General features: G+C 43.5%; 1 protein-coding gene across 1 annotated transcript in view; it reads left to right on the top strand.

The window, feature by feature from the left end:
* pcnx2 (pecanex 2) overlaps window positions 1-21,171 on the top strand; it is a gene marked incomplete at both ends in the record, with an annotated part of 92,605 nt that overhangs the window by 11,431 nt on the left and 60,003 nt on the right. The window contains 10 exons of the mRNA XM_084322019.1: window positions 3,067-3,269; window positions 9,171-9,288; window positions 9,502-9,538; window positions 12,755-13,302; window positions 14,006-14,200; window positions 16,726-17,229; window positions 18,636-18,813; window positions 19,223-19,373; window positions 20,088-20,230; window positions 20,705-20,783. Of these exons, the coding sequence (XP_084178145.1) occupies window positions 3,067-3,269; window positions 9,171-9,288; window positions 9,502-9,538; window positions 12,755-13,302; window positions 14,006-14,200; window positions 16,726-17,229; window positions 18,636-18,813; window positions 19,223-19,373; window positions 20,088-20,230; window positions 20,705-20,783 (2,156 nt within the window). The remainder of the gene's footprint in view (window positions 1-3,066; window positions 3,270-9,170; window positions 9,289-9,501; window positions 9,539-12,754; window positions 13,303-14,005; window positions 14,201-16,725; window positions 17,230-18,635; window positions 18,814-19,222; window positions 19,374-20,087; window positions 20,231-20,704; window positions 20,784-21,171) is intronic.

Below are 21,171 nucleotides of genomic sequence, written 5' to 3'. Positions count from 1 at the left end.
GTCTAAATATCATACTTCTGGAGTATTACTATACTGCTGTGTATATTTCAATAAAACAGACAGTACTGAGTCAAAGGTAGGTATGGGCTGACCTGCCTCTATTAGTCGATTAGTCGACTAATCGGTCGAAAGGAGCCGTAGTCGACTGGCCAACCTCTTAGTCGAATATAATAAAATAAAATAAAATAAAAAGTATAATTTATTTTTATTTTTTATCATTCTTTCCAAAAGAAAAGAGGCCTAGAAGCGTGGCTAACGCTAATGGTACGCATATCAGAGGCTAAATGCCTACGAAAACAGGCACAGAGGCACTGAAAGAGGATTTCACCCATCTAATGAACACTGACTAGACAAATATCAAGATGTATCCATCAGTTGACCAATTGCATGCTTTTGCAGAGGACAAGAAGCATGGAGTGATAAAAAAAATGTAAATTTTTTATATATTATACTTAAAAAAAAAAAAAATCGACCAATAGTTGACTAACGGCACATTTTGGCCAATCATAGTCGACCATCCAAATCCTTAGTCGGGGACAGCCCTAAAGGTAGGTATTTGTTTTGGCATTTGATTGAACAGCTCTTCTAAGTTTTCTCTCCTCCATGTTGCCTGTGGCACTTTTTCCCTATTGCTATGGATTTTCCTTAGCTTCGCTGGGGTATGTCTGGGAGTGTTGCATTTGTTTATTTGACATTTATTTAAAATTTCATGGTGGGTTTTTTTGTTCTTGATTTATTGTGATGACTCAATAGATCCAAAACAAAAAACGCCATACAATCCAAATATGCGACACTCCCAGACTTTCCCCAATGAAGATAAGGAACGACTCACTAAAAACCTAGCAATAGGGGGGGGGGGGGGGAGCACCCCCCCAGGGGGAGGAGAGAAACCTCAGATGGGCTGTTCAAAGGGGATCCCCCAACGTTGTCAGTGATAATATATAGTGTTGCAATGGATGATAGATGGCCGTCGACTAAAGACGCACTTCTTCAACCATTATCTGAAAAAAAAAAAAAAGAAAAAAAAAAATCTAACCTAACCCTAACTAACCTTACTGTCATGCACTTGTCCTAATAAACTAACCTACACTGTAGCACTCAACACTTTGATGAACATTGTTGCTCAGCTGATAGAGTTGTGCCCTTCCTGATGGCTTGTCGTACAGAACATGTAAGTCGCTTTGGATAAAAGCGTCAGCTAAATGACTAAATGTAAATGTAAATGTAAAGATGGAGGGAGAATAGAACAGGCGAATAATTGGTATGAATGTATATATACATGTAATGAAACATATATATATGTGGCTAAGAACAATTTTTTTATACATACATACAGTATATATAGTGTTATTGTACATGGCTGCCATACGATATGGTAGACTATAGGTTGAGGTAGGTAGTTATGATTACAGTATAAGGCAGTTATTGGCAGTGAAGGCAGTAGATAGGTATAGATTGAGTATAGGCAACAGATTTCAGAGTTTGTACGGTATGGAGAGTGTGTGTGTGTGTGTGTGAGAGAGAGAGGGAGAGGGAGAGAGACAGAGAGAGGGTGAGACCGGAGGTGGGGGGCTGTCACTGTGGTACAACTCAGAAAGATTTAAGTTTGGTTTGTCAGATCTAATGTTGCAGAATTATGTCAGTGCTACTGCCATATCTCTCTGCCCCTCTCTCTCTCCCTCTTTATCTCTCTCTCATTCTCACTCACACACACACACAAGCCACTGTGGATAAATGGGGCTATTGTAGACAGGGTGAGCAGTTTTAAGTACCTGGGAGTCCACATCACAGAGGACCTGACATGGTCAACTCACATAGACACTGTGGTAAAAAATGCGAAACAGCGCCTCTACCACCTGAGACAATTAAGGAAGTTCAGAGTATCAGGGAAGATACTCCACTCCTTCTATTCCGGGGCTGTGGAGAGCATTCTGACTGGGAACATCACTGCCTGGTTTGGAAACAGCACGGCCCAGGATAGGAAGGACCTACAGAGAGTGGTGCGCTGAGCAGAATGGACTACGGGTATTGCACTACCACCCCTGCAGGACTTATACAATAGGAGGTGCAAATCCAGAGCCTGCAGAATAATGAAGGACCCTCACCACCCCAACAACAGCCTGTTCAAGCTGCTGCGGTCAGGCAAACGCCTCCGTATACACGCAGCAAGAACAGAGAGACTAAGGCTCAGCTTCTTCCCTCAGGCCATCAGAACAATGAACACTGATCTCTCCACACACAAGCACACATGAACACACTCACACACACACACAACACAACATTCTGCACTCGCACACACACAAACGCACCATAGGTCACTTGTAAACACACAAGAAAAGGACACTTTAAATGAAGGGAAACCGGACACTTTAACCCTTTCACTGCCACACGACAGAAGGTTAACCCTTTACTATCACACAACCGACGGTCGCCGTGGCTGTCGTGTGGCAGTGAAAGGGTTAACCTTCTGTGTATTGTCGCAGTGAAAGGGTTAACCGTTTTGGTAGTGCGGCAGTGAAAGGGTTAAGAAAATAACTTGTTGTGATTGTTGCATATAGTTAGTAACAGCAAGTATAGCATAGGGACAGAGTGTACATAGGATCCAGTGCCTTTAAGTGATTTATTAACATGTCTATTTTATCATGCCTATTCTAGTTATCTTCTATTATTATTACTACTACTATTACTATTGTTTTATTGCACAATCGTAGCGGGCATGGCCAACCGCATTTCACTGTATGCCCTGGTATGTATGTGATGAATAAACTCTTGAATCTCACACACACACACACACACACACACACACACACACACACACACACACACACACACACACACACACACACACACACACACACACACACACACACACACACACACACACAAACACACGCGCACACACACACACACACACACACACACACACACACACACACACACACACACACACACACACACACACACACACACACACACACACACACACACACACACACACACACGCACACACCTTCTCTCTCCCACAAGTACAAAAACAAATAAAATATCTTCTGTCTGTCCCCATAGGCCCTGCCCCCCACCACCATCGCTCTGAGTATCTACTGCACTTCCATCACCCTGTTCTTCACTCTCATCAAGCTGGCCAACTACCGGCTGCACCTGACGTTTGACCGGGGCGAGGCGGTGGTTCGCAGCAGCCTGTCCGACCTCAGCAAGGCCCCAGAGAAGAAGAGCAACGCCTCAGACTCCTGCCTGCCAGCTGGCATCAGGTCAGACACATCAACACAGAGGCTTCTTTAGTGTCTCTAACCAGTGGTTCTCAATCTTTTTCACGTCAAGGACTCCCCACATTGATACACATTACAAGGACTCCCCACATTGATACACATTACAAGGACTCCCCACATTGATACACATTACAAAGACTCCCCACATTGATACACATTACAAAGACTCCCCACATTGATACACATTACAAGGACTCCCCACATTGATACACATTACAAGGACTCCCCACATTGATACACATTACAAGGACTCCCCACATTGATACACATTACAAGGACTCCCCCACATTGATACACATTACAAGGACTCCCCACATTGATACACATTACAAGGACTCCCCACATTGATACACATTACAAGGACTCCCCACATTGATACACATTACAAGGACTCCCCAGATTGATACACATTACAAGGACTCCCCACATTGATACACATTACAAGGACTCCCCACATTGATTACACATTACAAGGACTCCCCACATTGATACACATTACAAGGACTCCCCACATTGATACACATGACAAGGACTCCCCACATTGATACACATTACAAGGACTCCCCACATTGATACACATTACAAGGACTCCCCACATTAATACACATTACAACTTGTAAGGACTCCCCACATTGATACACATTACAAGGACTCCCCACATTGATACACATTACAAGGACTCCCCACATTGATACACATTACAAGGACTCCCCACATTGATACACATTACAAGGACTCCCCACATTGATACACATTACAAGGACGCCCCACATTGATACACATTACAAGGACTCCCCACATTGATACACATTACAAGGACTCCCCACATTGATACACATTACAAGGACTCCCCACATTGATACACATTAGGCCGCGGACCCCCATCTGTTTGCATCTGCTCTCAGGGACCCCCATCTGAGAAGATATTTGTTGTTGGATATGACTTCCATAGAATTCAATAACTGTCTATAGATATCTAGAGATATCATCGGACAGAGTGAAACCTATGATTAGAGTAGTCACTCTTATATATGGGCTAAACTTCTAATTAATCAAATAGTGATTTTCTGGGTACCCCCTGGAACCTCCTCAAGGACCCTTCGTTGAGGTGCCACTGTCTTCAGCCATGTTTTGGAACCCAAAATGGGCTGTGGTCGTGTTTCTGGTGGTTTCTCAAGACCACAAGAGTAGGTCTTACTAGTATGTGTTAATGAAAAATAAGTTGATTTAAAGATCCAATGAAATTAAAAATAAGTTGTTTTAAAGATCCCATCAAATGAAAAAGAAGCTGAACTCTATTTAAAAAAAATACATAAATAAATAAACAATTTCCTAAAGGTGCTATAGATAACATGTTTATGTAGAGTAATCATATATAAAAAAAAAAGAAAAGAGTACATCCAAAGAGCTGTTCGATTTCCCCACGTGGAAGGCACCTGATTGGATAAATGACATGCTGGTGCTCTAGTGCGACATCTAGTTGTTGAATGTTATCTGGAGCACCTTTATAATCTTTGTCTAAAGAAATCCATTATTTTCTCTTCCTGGCAAAAGCACCTACTCTGCACTTGAGGACAAACACCAAAATAAAAGTCCAATACAATTAGGATGCTTTAGGATGTCAATCAAACATCAATCCAATCGACCTCCCGCCCCGCCCCCAAAGGTCTGTCGCATTCGGAAATACGTCAAATTGCGTCTCCATATGGCTCTTGAAGAATCAGCTTCCTTTAAGAGTGAGAAAGTCAGTGAGGATTGGTCAGTGATCCTTGATCTCCCATCCTCCTCTGAGAAGCCCAATCGATACAGGCTCTGCTCCTGAATATAAGTAAACTAATAAATTAAAACAGTCTCACTTACTCAAGTCTTACTCAGTCTCTGACTCCTGTCTCCCACTCCTCGTCCCGTCCCGTCTTGTTATTTTCCTCATAAATCAAGAGTCTGGCTAGGAAATCAGGAGCCTGTAGCGGATGCTTTTCCTAGTCCCTCTTAAAAGGGAACGCCACCCTTTTTTTAAGGATTCACATTATGTTATTCCTGAAGCCGAGGACAGTTCAGTCAATGTTTGTGAATAAGCATAACTGTCCCTAAAGCTAGAAATCAGAGAGAACCCTGAGATGTATATGCTGTATATAAACATACCGTGTTCGAGCCAATCAGCAATACCAACTGAGTCACGTGACTAAGTTGCCTCGGACCTGCGCGAACTGCTGCGCTAAAAGATTACGATGGGGCTCTATGGAGAAAACGTGGCACTCCCCTGACTAAAAGTTGTTTCAAAACGAAAACGGCTGGATGTCATTTTGACAAATCAGCATGGCTGTGAGTGTAGTAACCTTTTACATATCTAGCTTTGGCATGGATTGATTGTTTAGATCGCTAGCATGGCTAACAAATGCAAATATATTGTAGTCTGCCTGTTGTTCTGACCAGGAACACGCACACTGAGGGTGGGATCCACTAAGAATGGATTGTGCGGTGGGAATTGCACCCTTAACTGCGCAGGGTTTGCACGCAGATTCTGCTCCGTCTTTGCGAGCTATCCAATAAAGGACATTGCGCGGATGAGATACCAGCGCAGACACGCCCATTATGTGTGGCTCGCGGAGCAGTCTGCACTCCTGACAGCGGTGTTGGCAGATATCAGGAAGTGGAAAAATAAGCCCGAAATGAGGCATAAGTCCAATGCACACGGCAGGCGAGCGACATCTGTAAGTGTGTGTGTGCAGGGGTGTAGCTCCAGATTCTGGGCCCCATGAAAGAATGTATTTGTAGGCCCCCAGTGAATGCGAGCACGTGTAAGCGCGCAAGCGGATTTTTTTTTTGCAATTTTTTTATTGATGAAAACGCATAATATGGTTTTTACCTATACATTCGGATCAGCAGTTCAGCACCTGCACTGTTGGTGGGTGAGCCTAGTAAAGGATGTCGCATTGCGTTCATCTTCAATGAATGGACCAATGCAATAGTCTACCAAAGCCCTCCCTCTCTCTCTATATATCTCACACACACACACACACACACACACACACACACACACACACACACACACACACACACACACACACACACACACACACACACACACACACACACACACACACACACACACACACACACACACACACACACACACACACTTCAGAAACAAACAGTATCAATGAGAGCATCAATAATACACCTGAGTGATGTCTACATCGTAAGCTACCCCCCCCCCAGCTACGCCCCTGTGCGTTGGACTATAGACACAAAATACAAATTAAGCAAGCTCTATACATTACGATGTGCATAAACATATTTTTCACCATTAGTATTCCGTTAATTTCGTATTGTATTTCGTTTACTTCGTAATGTATAGTTGCTTAATTTGTATTTTCATGACACATTGCGTCCTGTGTTTTTGTCACTATCTTTCGTCATTGCATATGTTTGTATAATGTCCTATTCCAATGACATTTGTCACATATAATTGTACTATATTCTATTGTGCTATATTTAATTTAGTTTATATCCCATTTAATTGTATTCAATCTCTTTATTAAGTTGTAAAGCCCTCTGGCCTATATTTGATTTCATAATTATATTATATTCTATTGTGCTTAACTTAGTCCATATTTCATTTGATATTACACCACCCCTTTATTGTGATTATAACCTAACCATGCAGCACCCAAAGGAGTGAAGGAGAGGAGTTATTTTTCATTTAATAATAATAATAATAATAATAATAATAATAATAATAATAACTTCATAATAATAATAATCGTGACGTTGCATTACTGCTGATCAGCACGCCTATCAGAAATAAATGTTTACTGTATGATAATCTCAGAACCAAGCATTTGAAATGACCTGGTTTAGTGCTTAGCCATATTTATAATAGTGTTCACTGCCAGACTTGGAGCAAATCACACCACTTTGTGAAGGCTATCTTTGCCTGGCGCTGCATATTTCTCAAACTAATTATATACTGTTTATATTATAAATATACTATATATAAGGGCGGTCAGGTGGCGTAACGGAGATTGCGTTCGTCACCAAACCCCGGAGCGGCTAGATTCGCCTGTTCGAATCCAGCTCACAGCTCCGGGGTTGTCACCAGCTTGGCTGGCTGTTCACACTAATACAATTGGCAGTATTAGAGGGTGGGAGAAGCTGGCGGGGTGGGTCCGGGTCGTTGTAAACAGCGACTCCTACAGTTCGGTCGGAGCGCCTGCTAAGCGCGGAAAGGACTTGAGTGGGATAGTGTGATCCTTCCACACGCTACGCCCTCTCAGTGAGAATCCGCGCTGCCAGGTGAAAAGAAGCGGTTGATTGGCTGGAGGTGTGTCGGAGGAAGCATGTGATAGCCTCCACTCTCCCAGACCGACTGTGGGGGGTAAGTGTGCAGCGACCGGGAAGGGGATTGGGAATTGGCATAACGACTAACATTGGGATGGGAGAAAATCGGAGGAAAATGGAGGGGGAAAAAGATCAATAAAAAAAAATATATATATATACTATATAATATATATTATGAAAGTTATAATATTATATATATATATTATAAGTATAGTATTATAAGTATATTATATTATACTATATACTGTTTAGTGATATGCACCGGCTTTACGTCGGAAAAAGCTGCGCAAGCCCTTTGTGGATCCCGCCCTCAGTCTGACGTATACAACGAAAAGGTCTATAGACAATGTTTCTTTTTAACCCAAATGAGGTTTAAATTATGCTTCAGACCTGTTGCTGTTAGCATTACTAGAGTACATACTTAATTTGGGTGTGAGCAGGGGTGTAGCTCCAGATTCTGGGCCCCATGAAAGAATGTATTTGTAGGCCCCTAGTGAATGCGAGCGCGCGTAAGCGAAATTTTTTTTGGCCATTTTTTTATTGATGAAAACGCATAATATGGTTTTTACCTAATACATTCGGATCAGCAGTTCAGCACCTGCACTGTTGGTGGGTGAGCCTAGTAAAGGATGTCGCTTTGCGTTCATCTTCAATGAATGGACCAATGCAATAGTCTACCAAAGCCTCCCCTCTCTCTCTATATATCTCACACACACACACACACACACACACACACACACATCATCATGGAATCATCCTAAGCTACCCCCCCCAGCTACGCCCCTGGGTGTGAGAACGTACAGTATAAGATAACATGTTCCAGTGCCCCATTCATTGGACCTCATTCACTAAAATGCTCGTAACATTTCTCGTACGTCCGTTGATGAACGAGGTCCATTGTCTCTGTGGAGCAGGAGCAGATTTCACATCCAGGTGCCGACCACAAATGTGAGGGTTCTCTCTGATTTCTGGCTTTATTAGGGGAGAATGATGGCATGTATTGTCCACTAATATTTACTCATCTTCACCTGGGGCACAAGAATAACATAATGGGAATTCTGAAAATGGGCTTCCATTCATTTCTGTACTTGTGAGATATTTGAGTTCTTACTGTCTTATACTACCATGCAATCTTCCTACTATACTAATATATCTTTACTACTATGCACTCAACAGTGCAGCACCCAAGTTTCAGCACTGTTTGATGAACATTGTTACTCAGCTGAAAGAGTTGCACCCTTCCTGCTGACTTGTCGTACAGAACTGGTACAGTCGCTTTGGATAAAAGCGTCAGCCAAATGACAAAATGTAAATGTAGTTGGTATTCAAAACATCTTACCAGTGCCAATAGATTCTCTCTGAAATATTTAGTGACATCTATTGAGAGGGTACAATGAAATGCTACTGCATGACCATGACCATATTATCTCTCTCTCTCTCTCTCTCTCTCTCTCTCTCTCTGTTGTTCTATCTATCTGCCTATCACCCTTGGTCTTTCTCTCCCTCCCTCATCCGATCTCTCCGTCTCTCCATCCGATGCAGGAAGAGCAGCACAGTTCCAGACAGTGTTGCCATGACGATGTTGGCTCGTAACCGGCCCAGTCCTGTTATCCAGGTGACAGTGAAACAGATAGAGACTGAACCTGGACTGATCGGAGTGGTGCGTGGATCACTATCGTTTTTGATTGATTGATTTATTGGCGTATTGATTGATTGATTGATTGATTGATTGATTTCGGTTTCGGGTGATAATATGAACACATTTCCAAGGTGGTTTGTGTTATCTTGGGACTATGTTTATTATATGATATGTTATGTGATCGTCTGCCCTTGATCATAACATTATGATCGTCTCCTATTGTCTTCTTCTCAGGAGTGTCCCAAGTCAGAGGAGGTGAAGACTGCTGAAGGTGATGATGTTCTCCATGAGGAGTGACCCAGGCTGACAACAGCCCCATAATAGTTCTGCTATCTGCCTGGCTGTGCCCATGTTCAGGCTAGATTTGACCTGATTTCACTCTGCAGCAGGGGAAATAGAACCAGGGGTGGCTTTGAACTACATACGTATACCATTTCAGCCAAATGATATCACACTGTACAGCGCTGCCATTTTATATCGCAGTAAAATTATGCAGAGGGTAAGGATGTAGCTAGTGTTGTGGGATATTTTAAATGAGCCAAGACTGTAGAGCATAGGTGTCAAACTCACGGCCCGCGGGCCAAATCCGGCCCGCCACGTCATTTGATGTGGCCCCCCAAGAGCTCAGGTAAAAAAAAAATTAAAAAAAAACGTTTTTTTTTTTTTTTTTTTACATTAATATTGGGTTAAAAAATAGCAGTGTTAAAATAATTGTGGGTTAATGCGTTAATAAAGCTTTAACTTTGACAGCCTTAGTTATTACACATTCTTACACATACATGTATGTTGAACATCTGAGGTAACAAAGGAAAAAAGCCAAAAGCACTTACTCCTCAGACATTCTTTGACAATTTTACAGCCCAAAATACAAAAAAGATCCAGGCGGAATAGGTAACAAAGGGTTGAAGAAATATTGTCTGAACTGTCAGATGCAAACTGGCTGTGTGACATAACCGAGCATCTCGCTCAATTGAATAAGAAGCTGTAGGGACGCAAACAAATCCCACCCAAAATTTGACCAATATAGTTGTGAACTGAGACAACCCTTATTTTGTTATTTTTGAGTACAGTTACAGTTGTGTGTTCATGCAGACACATAATAGCAATTTCATTACGAATTGAAAATGGGGGACCCTGATGTAAACAAGTCGAAAGTCTTTCTCTGGTCTGCATCCCCTTAACAATTGTGTGTATTGAGCTGTACTGTACTGTACCCATTCTGCAATCTGTTAATTAAAGTTAATTAAACTATCTTCCATTAGTTGGATGTATGGCCTCTGCAAGGTTGTGTGCAGCCATTTGTTTTTGTAACATCTGCTACATCTGTCCCATGTGTTCTTTGCAGCTCACAGTTGTTAGTTCTGCCCCTCTTGACTGTGACAAAAAGGTTTTGAACAAACTTAATGTCATAGCTTGTATTTGATGATATTCTTCTTTGTTATTTACTTGAATGGTTTGATCATTGATTGGTGGAGTAATATGGGGTTCTGATAAACTAAAATTATTTGTTAAAATAACATAAGCTAACATATATTTTTACATTTATGCAAATTAATATCCAATATGTATAACTTGAATAAGTAATAAATACAGAAACACCATGTTTAACAATATGTAAATGTGTAGCTACATTTATTTTACATTACATTAACATTTATACGGTCTTTGGCCCTTTGAGGGCAACCATAATGCTGATGTGGCCCTCTGTGAAAATGAGTTTGACACCCCTGCTGTAGAGATTCAGATCGAGTCAAACTGTTTCAAAACAATATTGTTTCTGTGATCACAGGAGAGTCCTCAGTTTACAATCAGAGACAAGTATACACAAGCGTCTGACCAGGAAGTGTGAGACAGAGGTCTGGTCAGACTTACATTAAATACACAAACTTGGAATGACAAATGAAAACAAAGATGACAAAATGGAAAACAAAGATGGGTTTAAGGGTTTTGTCGTAAGATTGATATGAAACAAAAGACAACAAAGAAAAGGACAAGATGACATATTCTGAAAATATGACTATATCTAAGATACCTTATACCTGGGCCTTGGTCGGTCGTTGGTTTTTAACACTGTTAGACTGTCGCCCTAGTGTCTGAGAAACTGTATACTAGTTAACTATATTAACTAGTCAAGGCTGTACTGAGAATAATGTATTTAACAGAGCTATAACATGCTGTCTGTACACTAGAGTGCTAATAGGCCCAGTAAGCTGTACAGGTGATGTAATAGGATGAAACATATAATATTTTCCATAACACTAGACAAACAACACCACTTACTCTTAATCACCATAAGTGCAGCCACTTAACAGAGGTGTGATTCTTATTTATTTATTTGCATATGTGAGATAATTAAGCACTGCAGTATTTAAAATGAGAAGAGGCATGCAGGGGAAACGCTCAAAGGGTTTAATTAGATGTAATACTCCATGTCAAATTCCTGAATCTCAGGTTGTTACTAGAATCAGAGTTAGTTACTGTAAATAAGGAGAACTTTTCACAGGTGTGGTCTGGGGCAATGTGCTGCATTGTTAGATGTCAGTTACGGTAGACAATTGTCTTCCTCTTCCCTAATGCACTGGGATGCTCAACAGACAATGTAGATTGATCACTTCCTATTCCGCTAACACATCATCATTGTGAATAATATGCTCAGACAAGCACCTACTGTAGCTCTCAGCCAGCCGGCCAGCCAGTCCAACAGCCTGCTTCCAGTAAACTGATGACCTCATGCTCTCCTGATTAGTCAGACAACGGTCAGGTGATGAGGTGATAGTGGTGGTACAATGCATTGGTGATGTATAATTCATTATATTTGTATCTCTAACACTGAAGAAATTAACCATGTTTGACACACTATTGCATTTGTGTGATGGGGAAAATGCTAAACAGCTAAGCAGACCAAACTAAAGCTTATTCCAGTTATAATAATAATAATAATAATAATAATAATAATAATAATAATAATAATAATAATAATAATAATAATAATAATAATAATAATAATAATAATAATAATAATAATAATAATATAATAATAATAATAATAATAATAATAATAATAATAATAATAATAATAATAATAATAATAATAATAATAATAATAATAATAATAATAATAATAATAATAATAATAATAATAATAATAATAATAATAATAATAATAATAATAATAATAATAACTTTATTTGTATAGCACTTGTCATACAGAAATTGCAGTTCAAAGTGCTTCACAACAGTAAAGAATACAGGCATAAGCGAGCATAAAAAGAAAAGATAGAGAGGTAGCAAGCAAGGTAAGGTAAATCACAGTTATTATGCTGTGATGTATGTTATAATTATCATAGGGGGCAAACATGACACTATTTCCAAGGCAAGAATGTGAGCTGAGCTAACGGGGTTAAATAGAGGATTAGATCAATATCAAGTACATCACAGTTGAGGAGGTTAATTAATATGAATAATGTGAATCCATTTTCCTTTCCAGGCCAGAGTGAGAGCGCTGCGGAGGAGAGAGCCACAGGGGAAGGTCTGCAACCCAGCCAAGACTTCTCTACAGAGGACCTCTCCAGCCCCAACCCGGACCAGACGGCCCCACTGCTGCGGGCCCAGCAGAGGCCTCCATCTGTGGCTGGGAGGGATGAGCAGAGGCCTGGATCTGGAGCTGGGTCTAGGAGAGAGGGGATGGAAAGGACCGGGGCTGGGAGGGATGAGCAGAGGCCCGGTTCTGGAGCTGTGTCTGGGGGGGAAGAGATGGAAAGGACTGGGAGGGAGGACCCAGACATCCAGAGTTCTCTCCCAGGGCCTGAGAGAGAGCAGTCGGAACACCAGAGAACAGAAGAGAAAGATTTAGACAAAGAAACTGTGGACATGGAGATGGAGGACGAGGGCCTCCCTCCCTCTAAGGGCAGCGAGGGGGAGAGTGGGGAGGAGAGTGAGCCGGAGAAAGGGCCCCCGGACCCCAATAACAACTCTCTGGAGACGCCCCTGGACCACCAGGATGACCTTCTTAATGGCCCCCAACCTCCCACTCAGGTAGACAAGGATTACCTTCTTAATGTCCCCCAACCTCCCACTCAGGTAGACCAGGGATAGTTCACTTAAAGGGATAATTCAGATTTCTTTTTAAACCCTAGCCCTTTTTGCTGCTGTCCAATGATTCTGCAGTGGAAAGAGCCCTTCTCTTCTCTCTCTCACTCTTTTTTCACTCTCCTCCCTCCCCTCTATTTTTCTGTATCACCCTTTCTGTCTCCCTCTCTTTCTCTATCCCTCTCCATCTATCCCCCTCTCTCTTTCTCTCTCCCTGCCCCCTCCCCCTCTTTGTTTCTCCCTCTCCTTTTACTCATGTCTGTCTGATTCTCTCTCTCTCTCTCTCTCTCTCTCTCTCTCTCTCTCTCTCTCTCTCTCTCTCTCTCTCTCTCTCTCTCTCTCTCTCTCTCTCTCTCTCTCTCTCTCTCTCTCTCTTCTCTCCTTCTCTTCAATCACTATGAATTGAAAATGGGGGACCCTGATGTAAACAAGACGAAAGTCTTTCTCTGCTCTGCATCCCCTTAACAATTGTGTGTATTGAGCCGTACTGTATTGTACCCATTCTGCAATCTGTTAAATAAAGTTTTCATTCATTCATTCATTCATTCATTCATTCATTCATTCATTCATTCATTCATTCATTCATTCATTCATTCATTCATTCATTCATTCATTCATTCATTCATTCTTCCCTTCCTCTCTCTCATAGCCTGAGCCAGTGGAGGAAACATATTGCTCCGACGAGATAGCTGTGGTTCTGGTGGATAACTCCGGTCCAGGTCCGGCGTCGGTCCACTTGGACGACGGTGACACCGTGAAGATCATCATCACCGTGAGCTGTGACCCGCAGATGGCCGCTCAGCTAGAAGAGAGTCTCAAGCAGAGCCTGCTGGAGGCCGCACAGGTAGGACCGAGGGAGGGCCGCTTACAGTCTGCCACCTTCCATGCTCAGTAGGATTACAATGGCAGGAGGCGACACTTGTGACACCCATGTATATTTGAAGTTCGACAGTCCTTACACTCATGAAACCTGCTCCATGTTATCTTTCGGTAAAAAACAAAACAAGCAAAGAGCTGCATGCATGCATGCATTCACGCACGCACGCACGCACACACATACACACACACACACACACACACACACACACACACACACACACACACACACACACACACACACACACACACACACACACACACACACACACACACACACACACACACACACACACACACACACACACACACACACACACACACACACACACACACACACACACACACACACACACACACACACACACACACACACATTACACATTGTATCAACCAACCAACCCACCCAACAGAGTGCACAGTAGAGCTGCTGATCGCAGATTACCAAAATCTGAGATACATGTTTTTTGACCGTCACCCTTCTCTTTTACAGTATTACATTTTTTTTTTATTGATCTTTTTCCCCCTCCTTTTTCCTCCGATTTTCTCCCATCCCAATGTTAGTCGTTATGCCAATTCCCAATCCCCTTCCTGGTCGCTGCGCACTTACCCCCCACAGTCGGTCTAGGAGAGTGGAGGCTATCACGTGCTTCCTCCGACACACGTCCAGCCAATCACCACTTCTTTTCACCTGGCAGCGCGGATTCTCACTAAGAGGGCGTAGCGTGTGGAAGGATCACACTATCCCACTTAGATCCTATCCGCGCTTAGCAGGCGCCCCGACCGAACTGTAGGAGTCGCTGTTTACAACGACCCGGACCCACCCCGCCAGCTTCTCCCACCCTCTAATACTGCCAATTGTATTAGTGTGAACGGCCAGCCAAGCTGGTGACAACCCCGGAGCTGTGAGCTGGATTCGAACAGGCGAATCCAGCTGCTCCGGGGTTGGTGACGAACGCAATCCCTGTTACGCCACCTGACAGCCCCAGTATTACATTTTCTGTTTGGAGGCGGGTATCGTGACTTCTCCAGGGAAATTAGTTATCCTGGTTGTGGAGCTGGATGATGCAAAGTGAATGCAAATAATGATCTGTGACAGGAAGTGAAAGCAAAGAATGCGGAATGTATCCAGTGGCATAGCGTTACATCATACTGTGAGAAAACCTAAACAAATAAATACAGCTACTATGTATATAGTACTTGTGATGTCAGCAAGGGAAAGATAGTGTTACTGGTTCGACGGACAGCAGTGAATGGCATTGTTTTTAGTTTTTATATTATATTAAAGGTGCTATAGATAAAAATTGTATGTTGAGTAATCATAACATTTTTATAAAAACATCCACAGAGCTTTTAGGAAGGTGCGGAATAAAAGTATTGCTTTTGCCCCCTCCAAATTATTTAATTTATCATATTTTCTTTTTGATGGGTCCAAAACTAATGTTGTTTTTTAACATACATGTTATGTGCATGTATCCCCTCCCTACTTCCCATTTCCCCACGTGGTATGCACCTGATTGGATAAATGACATGCTGGTGCTCTAGAGCTACATCTAGTATTCTAGTCTATCTATAGCACCTTTAACACATTCAGTGCCAGACCGAGATAAGTCGGGTTAACTCGCCATCGCTTGAGCGCCAAACCCGAGAAAAGTCGGATTTTAATCGTTAATTCTTTTATTCGCTATATCCATTCATAATTCATCCATCCAGCCTGATGTTATCATTGGGAATGGCTCTGAGATCGCAAACGGCCAATACGCCGCCTAACGCCTTGCGGCCGCTATTGCACTCGATTTGAAACAATGTGGTTTGTTTTCTGGGCCGAGCTGCGGCATGCGGGTGGGGGCTAAATACTCCGGCAAGACAATCGCTTATAGGGATGGCATCGACGAGGGTCCCCGCCCCCGTTCATGTTCAATGCTGGATTACGTTGGACACGCGATCGCGATCAGTATTTGGAATGGCAATCAGATAATTGGATTATTCTTTTTGCAGTACATCATAGACAAGGTAAGGACTATATGTTATCAATCTTGCGTTGATCCGATAATTATTTCCCCGCGATCGGAGCGTGTGTCTGCGGTGTGTGTGTGGGCCGTGTCCCGTTGGTGGCGATCGAAGCATAGAAAAACGACCCCCCCCCCACCCTTTCTTGCATGCATGATGAAACATAATACCGATAATCTAGCATTGATTTCAGATTGATTATTGATCCAGGCGAGAAATGGCACGATTTATAATGAAATGCAGTAAAGCGCTGTTTTGGCGTCGTTTCCCGGGATTACAAGAAACTCATTGACAATCGACGTTGTTATTAGATCCATAGCTATAATATTTAATATAGTTTTAGCACTACAAACACCGGCATCTACCCCCATTTCATTACAGCTCTGGCACAAACGGCCATACGCCCACAGCGACCTCTGGCGCCCCCAATGTGTTTTAATGATGATGTGAGATATAATCACAGTTCCACATGTGTCCTCACAGGCTCAGATGGAGGCCAGGGGAGAATGTCACATCAAGATCCCCGTCATCACCTTCGACTCCCCCCCCGAAGAGGAGAGGGAGGGGACGGACGACGGAGAGGGAGGAGCCAGGCCAGAGGACGACCCCACCCCCCCCCGACAGTTACCTACCACCGACCAGGAGGACCAGGGGGCGCGGCGGCTGTGCAGAGAACCAACTAGTTCTGACTCCACCACGTTACAGGATCCAGACCAGGAACACCTCAGCCTGCAGCAGCTGGCCAATGACAACAACGCACCCAGCCCACTGTTCACCAATGACAACAGCTCATCGGGTATCGATGTCCACTCCCACCTCGACGAAGAGAGCGACCCCCCGGATCTAAATGTAGATTCTGAGGGGTTCCTGCGTTTACCACCGGCGGCGTTCGGTGGTTATGGGCCTGGCGGGAGGGCCCACGTACGAGGCCTCAGCGTGGACAGTGGGAAAGACGCGGTCCTGCTGTCGGACCGCTCCCAGAACACAGTGAGCTAGCGCTTTAGCTTTTACATTCGACTACGGACACTGTACTGACGTGTCCTGCGTGTCCCACGGGAAGATAGGATCAGTTAAAAGGTCATATCAATAAGAGATTTGATCATTTGAAATGAGAACCATGTAGACTCAAACCAACCTCAATTTTGTGGAATAAGCACGTACCGTCAAAACCGTCCTCGCTATTATGGGCTGCAATGTGACGACTGCTTAGTTCAATTACATGCTGATTCTGCACAAAATGTTATTGGTTTGAGACTAGTCTTGGTTCTCCTTGATATGACTTTTAAAGGAAAACACCAACCTTTTGGACATTAGCTTATTCGCCGTCTTCCCCAGAGTCAGACAAGAAGATAGGTATTCTTCTCCTCTCTGTCCGTGCAGTACAGCAGTACAGAGAGAGAGAGACCCGCAGCCCACTAGCTAGTTTACACAGTTAGACTGGAAGTGGATACGGACCATTAGCTACACATTGTAAATACACACAAGATGTAAATAAGACAGTTTTGGAGAGGTCTCAAACTCGCGGCCCGCGGGCCAATTGCGGCCCGCTGGATGATATTTTGCGGCCCCCCAGATGATTTCCAAAAAAAATTTAAATTCCAATTTTTTCGTTTTATATATTTTTTTTGCAGTCATGTCATCACAAACACTGGCATTTAAAGGGTACAAAGAAAACAATTCCTGCACCAGAATGCAGGAAATGAAGTCTTTGTAACACAAAATCTCCTGGTGGGGGACCCCCCGCTTAAAAAGTGGCCTGACTGGGGCTATATTTTGCACTATATTTCCTGGCCTGAATGATTTCCCCAGTCCGGCCCTGGTTAAAAGCCTCCAATGCTTATTAGTGTGTGTGCGTTTGAACGTTTGCATGTTTCAACCATACATTTCCATAAAAATAAAAATAAATACTTGAAACCCTTTTTGTTTGGAATACAAGGAATACCAGACTCTACCTCCAGCGGCCCCCAGGTAAATTGAGTTTGAGACCCCTGAAAGTGTATTTTGTTACTTTTGACAGTAGGCTAACGGTCCGTATCCACTTCAAGTCATTGTGTTGTAAACTAGCCAACGCACTGCGGGTCTCTCTGTACTGCACACACATAGATGAGAGGGGTACCTATCTTCTTGTCAGACTCTGAGGAGGACAGAAAATAAGTGAATTTCCCAAAAAGTAGGTGTGTCCCTTTAAATAAATTTGTTTGTCTGCCTCTGCTCGTCCGTCCATCATCCATCCATCATCTATCCATTCATCCATCTGTCCGTCCATCTATCCAGCCATCGTCTATCCCTCCATGCATCCACCTAATCATCTAGTCGTGTCTGCTTCTACACACTACCTACTGTACTCACCCGTCTGTCCACCTTCTGTCTCCGTGTCCATCTCCACCATGCAGTCCACCATGACCAGTTCTAAGTCAGACCTGGAAGCAAAGGAGGGTCAGATCCCCAACGAGTCCAACTTCCTGGAGTTTGTTTCTCGGCTGGGCTCACTCAGCACCAGAGGGGGAGGGGCCACCACACAGGAAGAGGAGGGGCCAGAACACCAAGAGGAGGCAGGAGCTGCAGGAGAAGGTAGCTGTGAACTTCACGCTATTTTCTTTTTGTCAAATGTATTATTTAATAACATTCATTCGTTTTTGTTTGAGCAGGGGTTTTGTGCCCATGGCTACATGTCTGTAGCAGCCCTTTAAGAACTCACAGCTATGTTATGGTGTAATTAACATGATAAGCGGCTATATTATTTACTATAACAATGTGATTACACAGTTAAAACTGTATTACCTAAAAGGACACATTGTTGTTAGTTACATTCTTTGTGTTCACAAGCGAATGCTAAAAAAGACGTCAAGCACAAGTGAACCAAAAGACCATTTCATCCAAGCCCATGGTAGGAGACTAGAAGTAATAGCATTCTAGACTCCGGCCTCTACTCTCTCACAACTTGGTTAAAAAGACTGCATCTATTTTTGTCTGTTATCAGAGGACCCAGGTGTGACTCCCAAAACTGAAAAGACGATCACAGAGACAAACACAGAGCGACGGTCAGAGAGACCCAAACCCCCCAACAGCCTGGCGACGGGGGCACAGCAGACTATATCTCCCACACGCATCCCTATTGTCTCCCCTGACAGGTACACACACACACACACACACACACACACACACGCACGCACGCACGCACGCACGCACGCACACACACACACACACACACACACACACACACACACACACACACACACACACACACACACACACACACACGCGCGCACGCACGCACACACACACACACACACACACACACACACACACACACACACACACACACACACACACACACACCGTTTGAGCCGTACTGTATTGTACCCATTCTGCAATCTGTTAAATAAAGTTTTCATTCATTCATTCACAAACACACACACACAAACACACACACACACACACACACACACACACACACACACACACACACACACACACACACACACACACACACACACACACACACACACACACACACACACACACACACACACACACACACACACACACACACACACACACACACACCGTTTGAGCCGTACTGTATTGTACCCATTCTGCAATCTGTTAAATAAAGTTTTCATTCATTCATTCACAAACACACACACACAAACACACACACACACACACACACACACACACACACACACACACACACACACACACACACACACACACACACACACACACACACACACACACACGCACACACACACGCACACACTCCTAAGAATCCTTTTAGGAAAGTACAGGTCCCTCTCATCCCTTATAGTCTTGGGTAATTTTTGTGCCTTCTTTCCCTCTAGTCCTCAGACAGACAGAGAGAAGGATCCGGATTATGATTCCTTGCCCTCCCAGACCTCCCAGTCGGAGAGCTCGATGCTGCAGGTCATCTGCCGGCCAGAGGCCACCAACAAAGAAGACGCGTACACCTTTCACACTGTACACAGTGAGTGCAAACTACACCCATGCTATAGGGCTGGTTTAAATACTGTACACAATCCGGGCTCTGCAATCAAAACAGCCAGGCTCTTTTTTAAGTGTGGTAGAGGTTGTGTGTAATGAGTAATGAGTAGGGATGCTCAATATTGGCTTTTTTACCGATACCGATATACCGATATTGTCCAACTCTTAATTTCCGATACCGATATCAACCGATATCAACCGATACCGATATATGCAGGGTTTCCCCCCCCCCAAAAATGGAATAATTTCAGGTCATTAACATTACATATCTCTTGTTGTGGAATTTGTTCTTACTTGCTTGCCTGGGTAAATAAAGGTTATAGAAATGTAAAAAAAAAAAAAAAAAAAAAAAAAAAAATTCGATATCACATTTTAATGCCGATATCGGCGATAATATCGGTAGGCCGATAATATCGGACATCCCTAGTAATGAGTAATGTGCATGCTGTGTCTCCAGGGGACAGACCTCGTAAGCTGTATGCAGAACGAGCCCTCAACCTTCCCCTGGGAGCTGAACTCATCACTGGGAACATGTGGTACAGCTGACCTCCCTCTTCTCCTCCTCCTCCTCCTCTTCCTCCTCCTTCTCCTCCTCCTCCTCCTCCTCCCTCTTCTCCTCCTCCTCCATGTCCTCCTCCTCCTCCTCCTCCTCCCTCTTCTCCTCCTCCATGTCCTCCTCCTCCTCCTCCTTCTCCTCCTCTATCTCCTCCATCTCCTCCTCCTTCTCCTCCTCCTCCTCCTTCTCCTCCTCCTCCTCCTTCTCCTCCTCCTCCATGTCCTCCTCCTCCTCCTTCTCCTCCTTCTCTTCCTTCTCCTCCTTCTCCTCCTCCTCCTCCTCTATCTCCTTCTCCATCTCCTCCTTCTCCTCCTCCTACTCATCCTTTTCCCCTTCCTCTTCCTCCTCCATCTCCTTCTCCATCTCCT

The sequence above is a fragment of the Notolepis coatsorum genome (assembly GCF_963971535.1).
Source record: "Notolepis coatsorum genome assembly, chromosome: 9".
NCBI lineage: Eukaryota > Metazoa > Chordata > Actinopteri > Aulopiformes > Paralepididae > Notolepis > Notolepis coatsorum.
The sequence above is the reverse complement of the archived record's forward strand: the minus strand, read 5'-3'. Positions and strand labels throughout refer to the sequence as shown.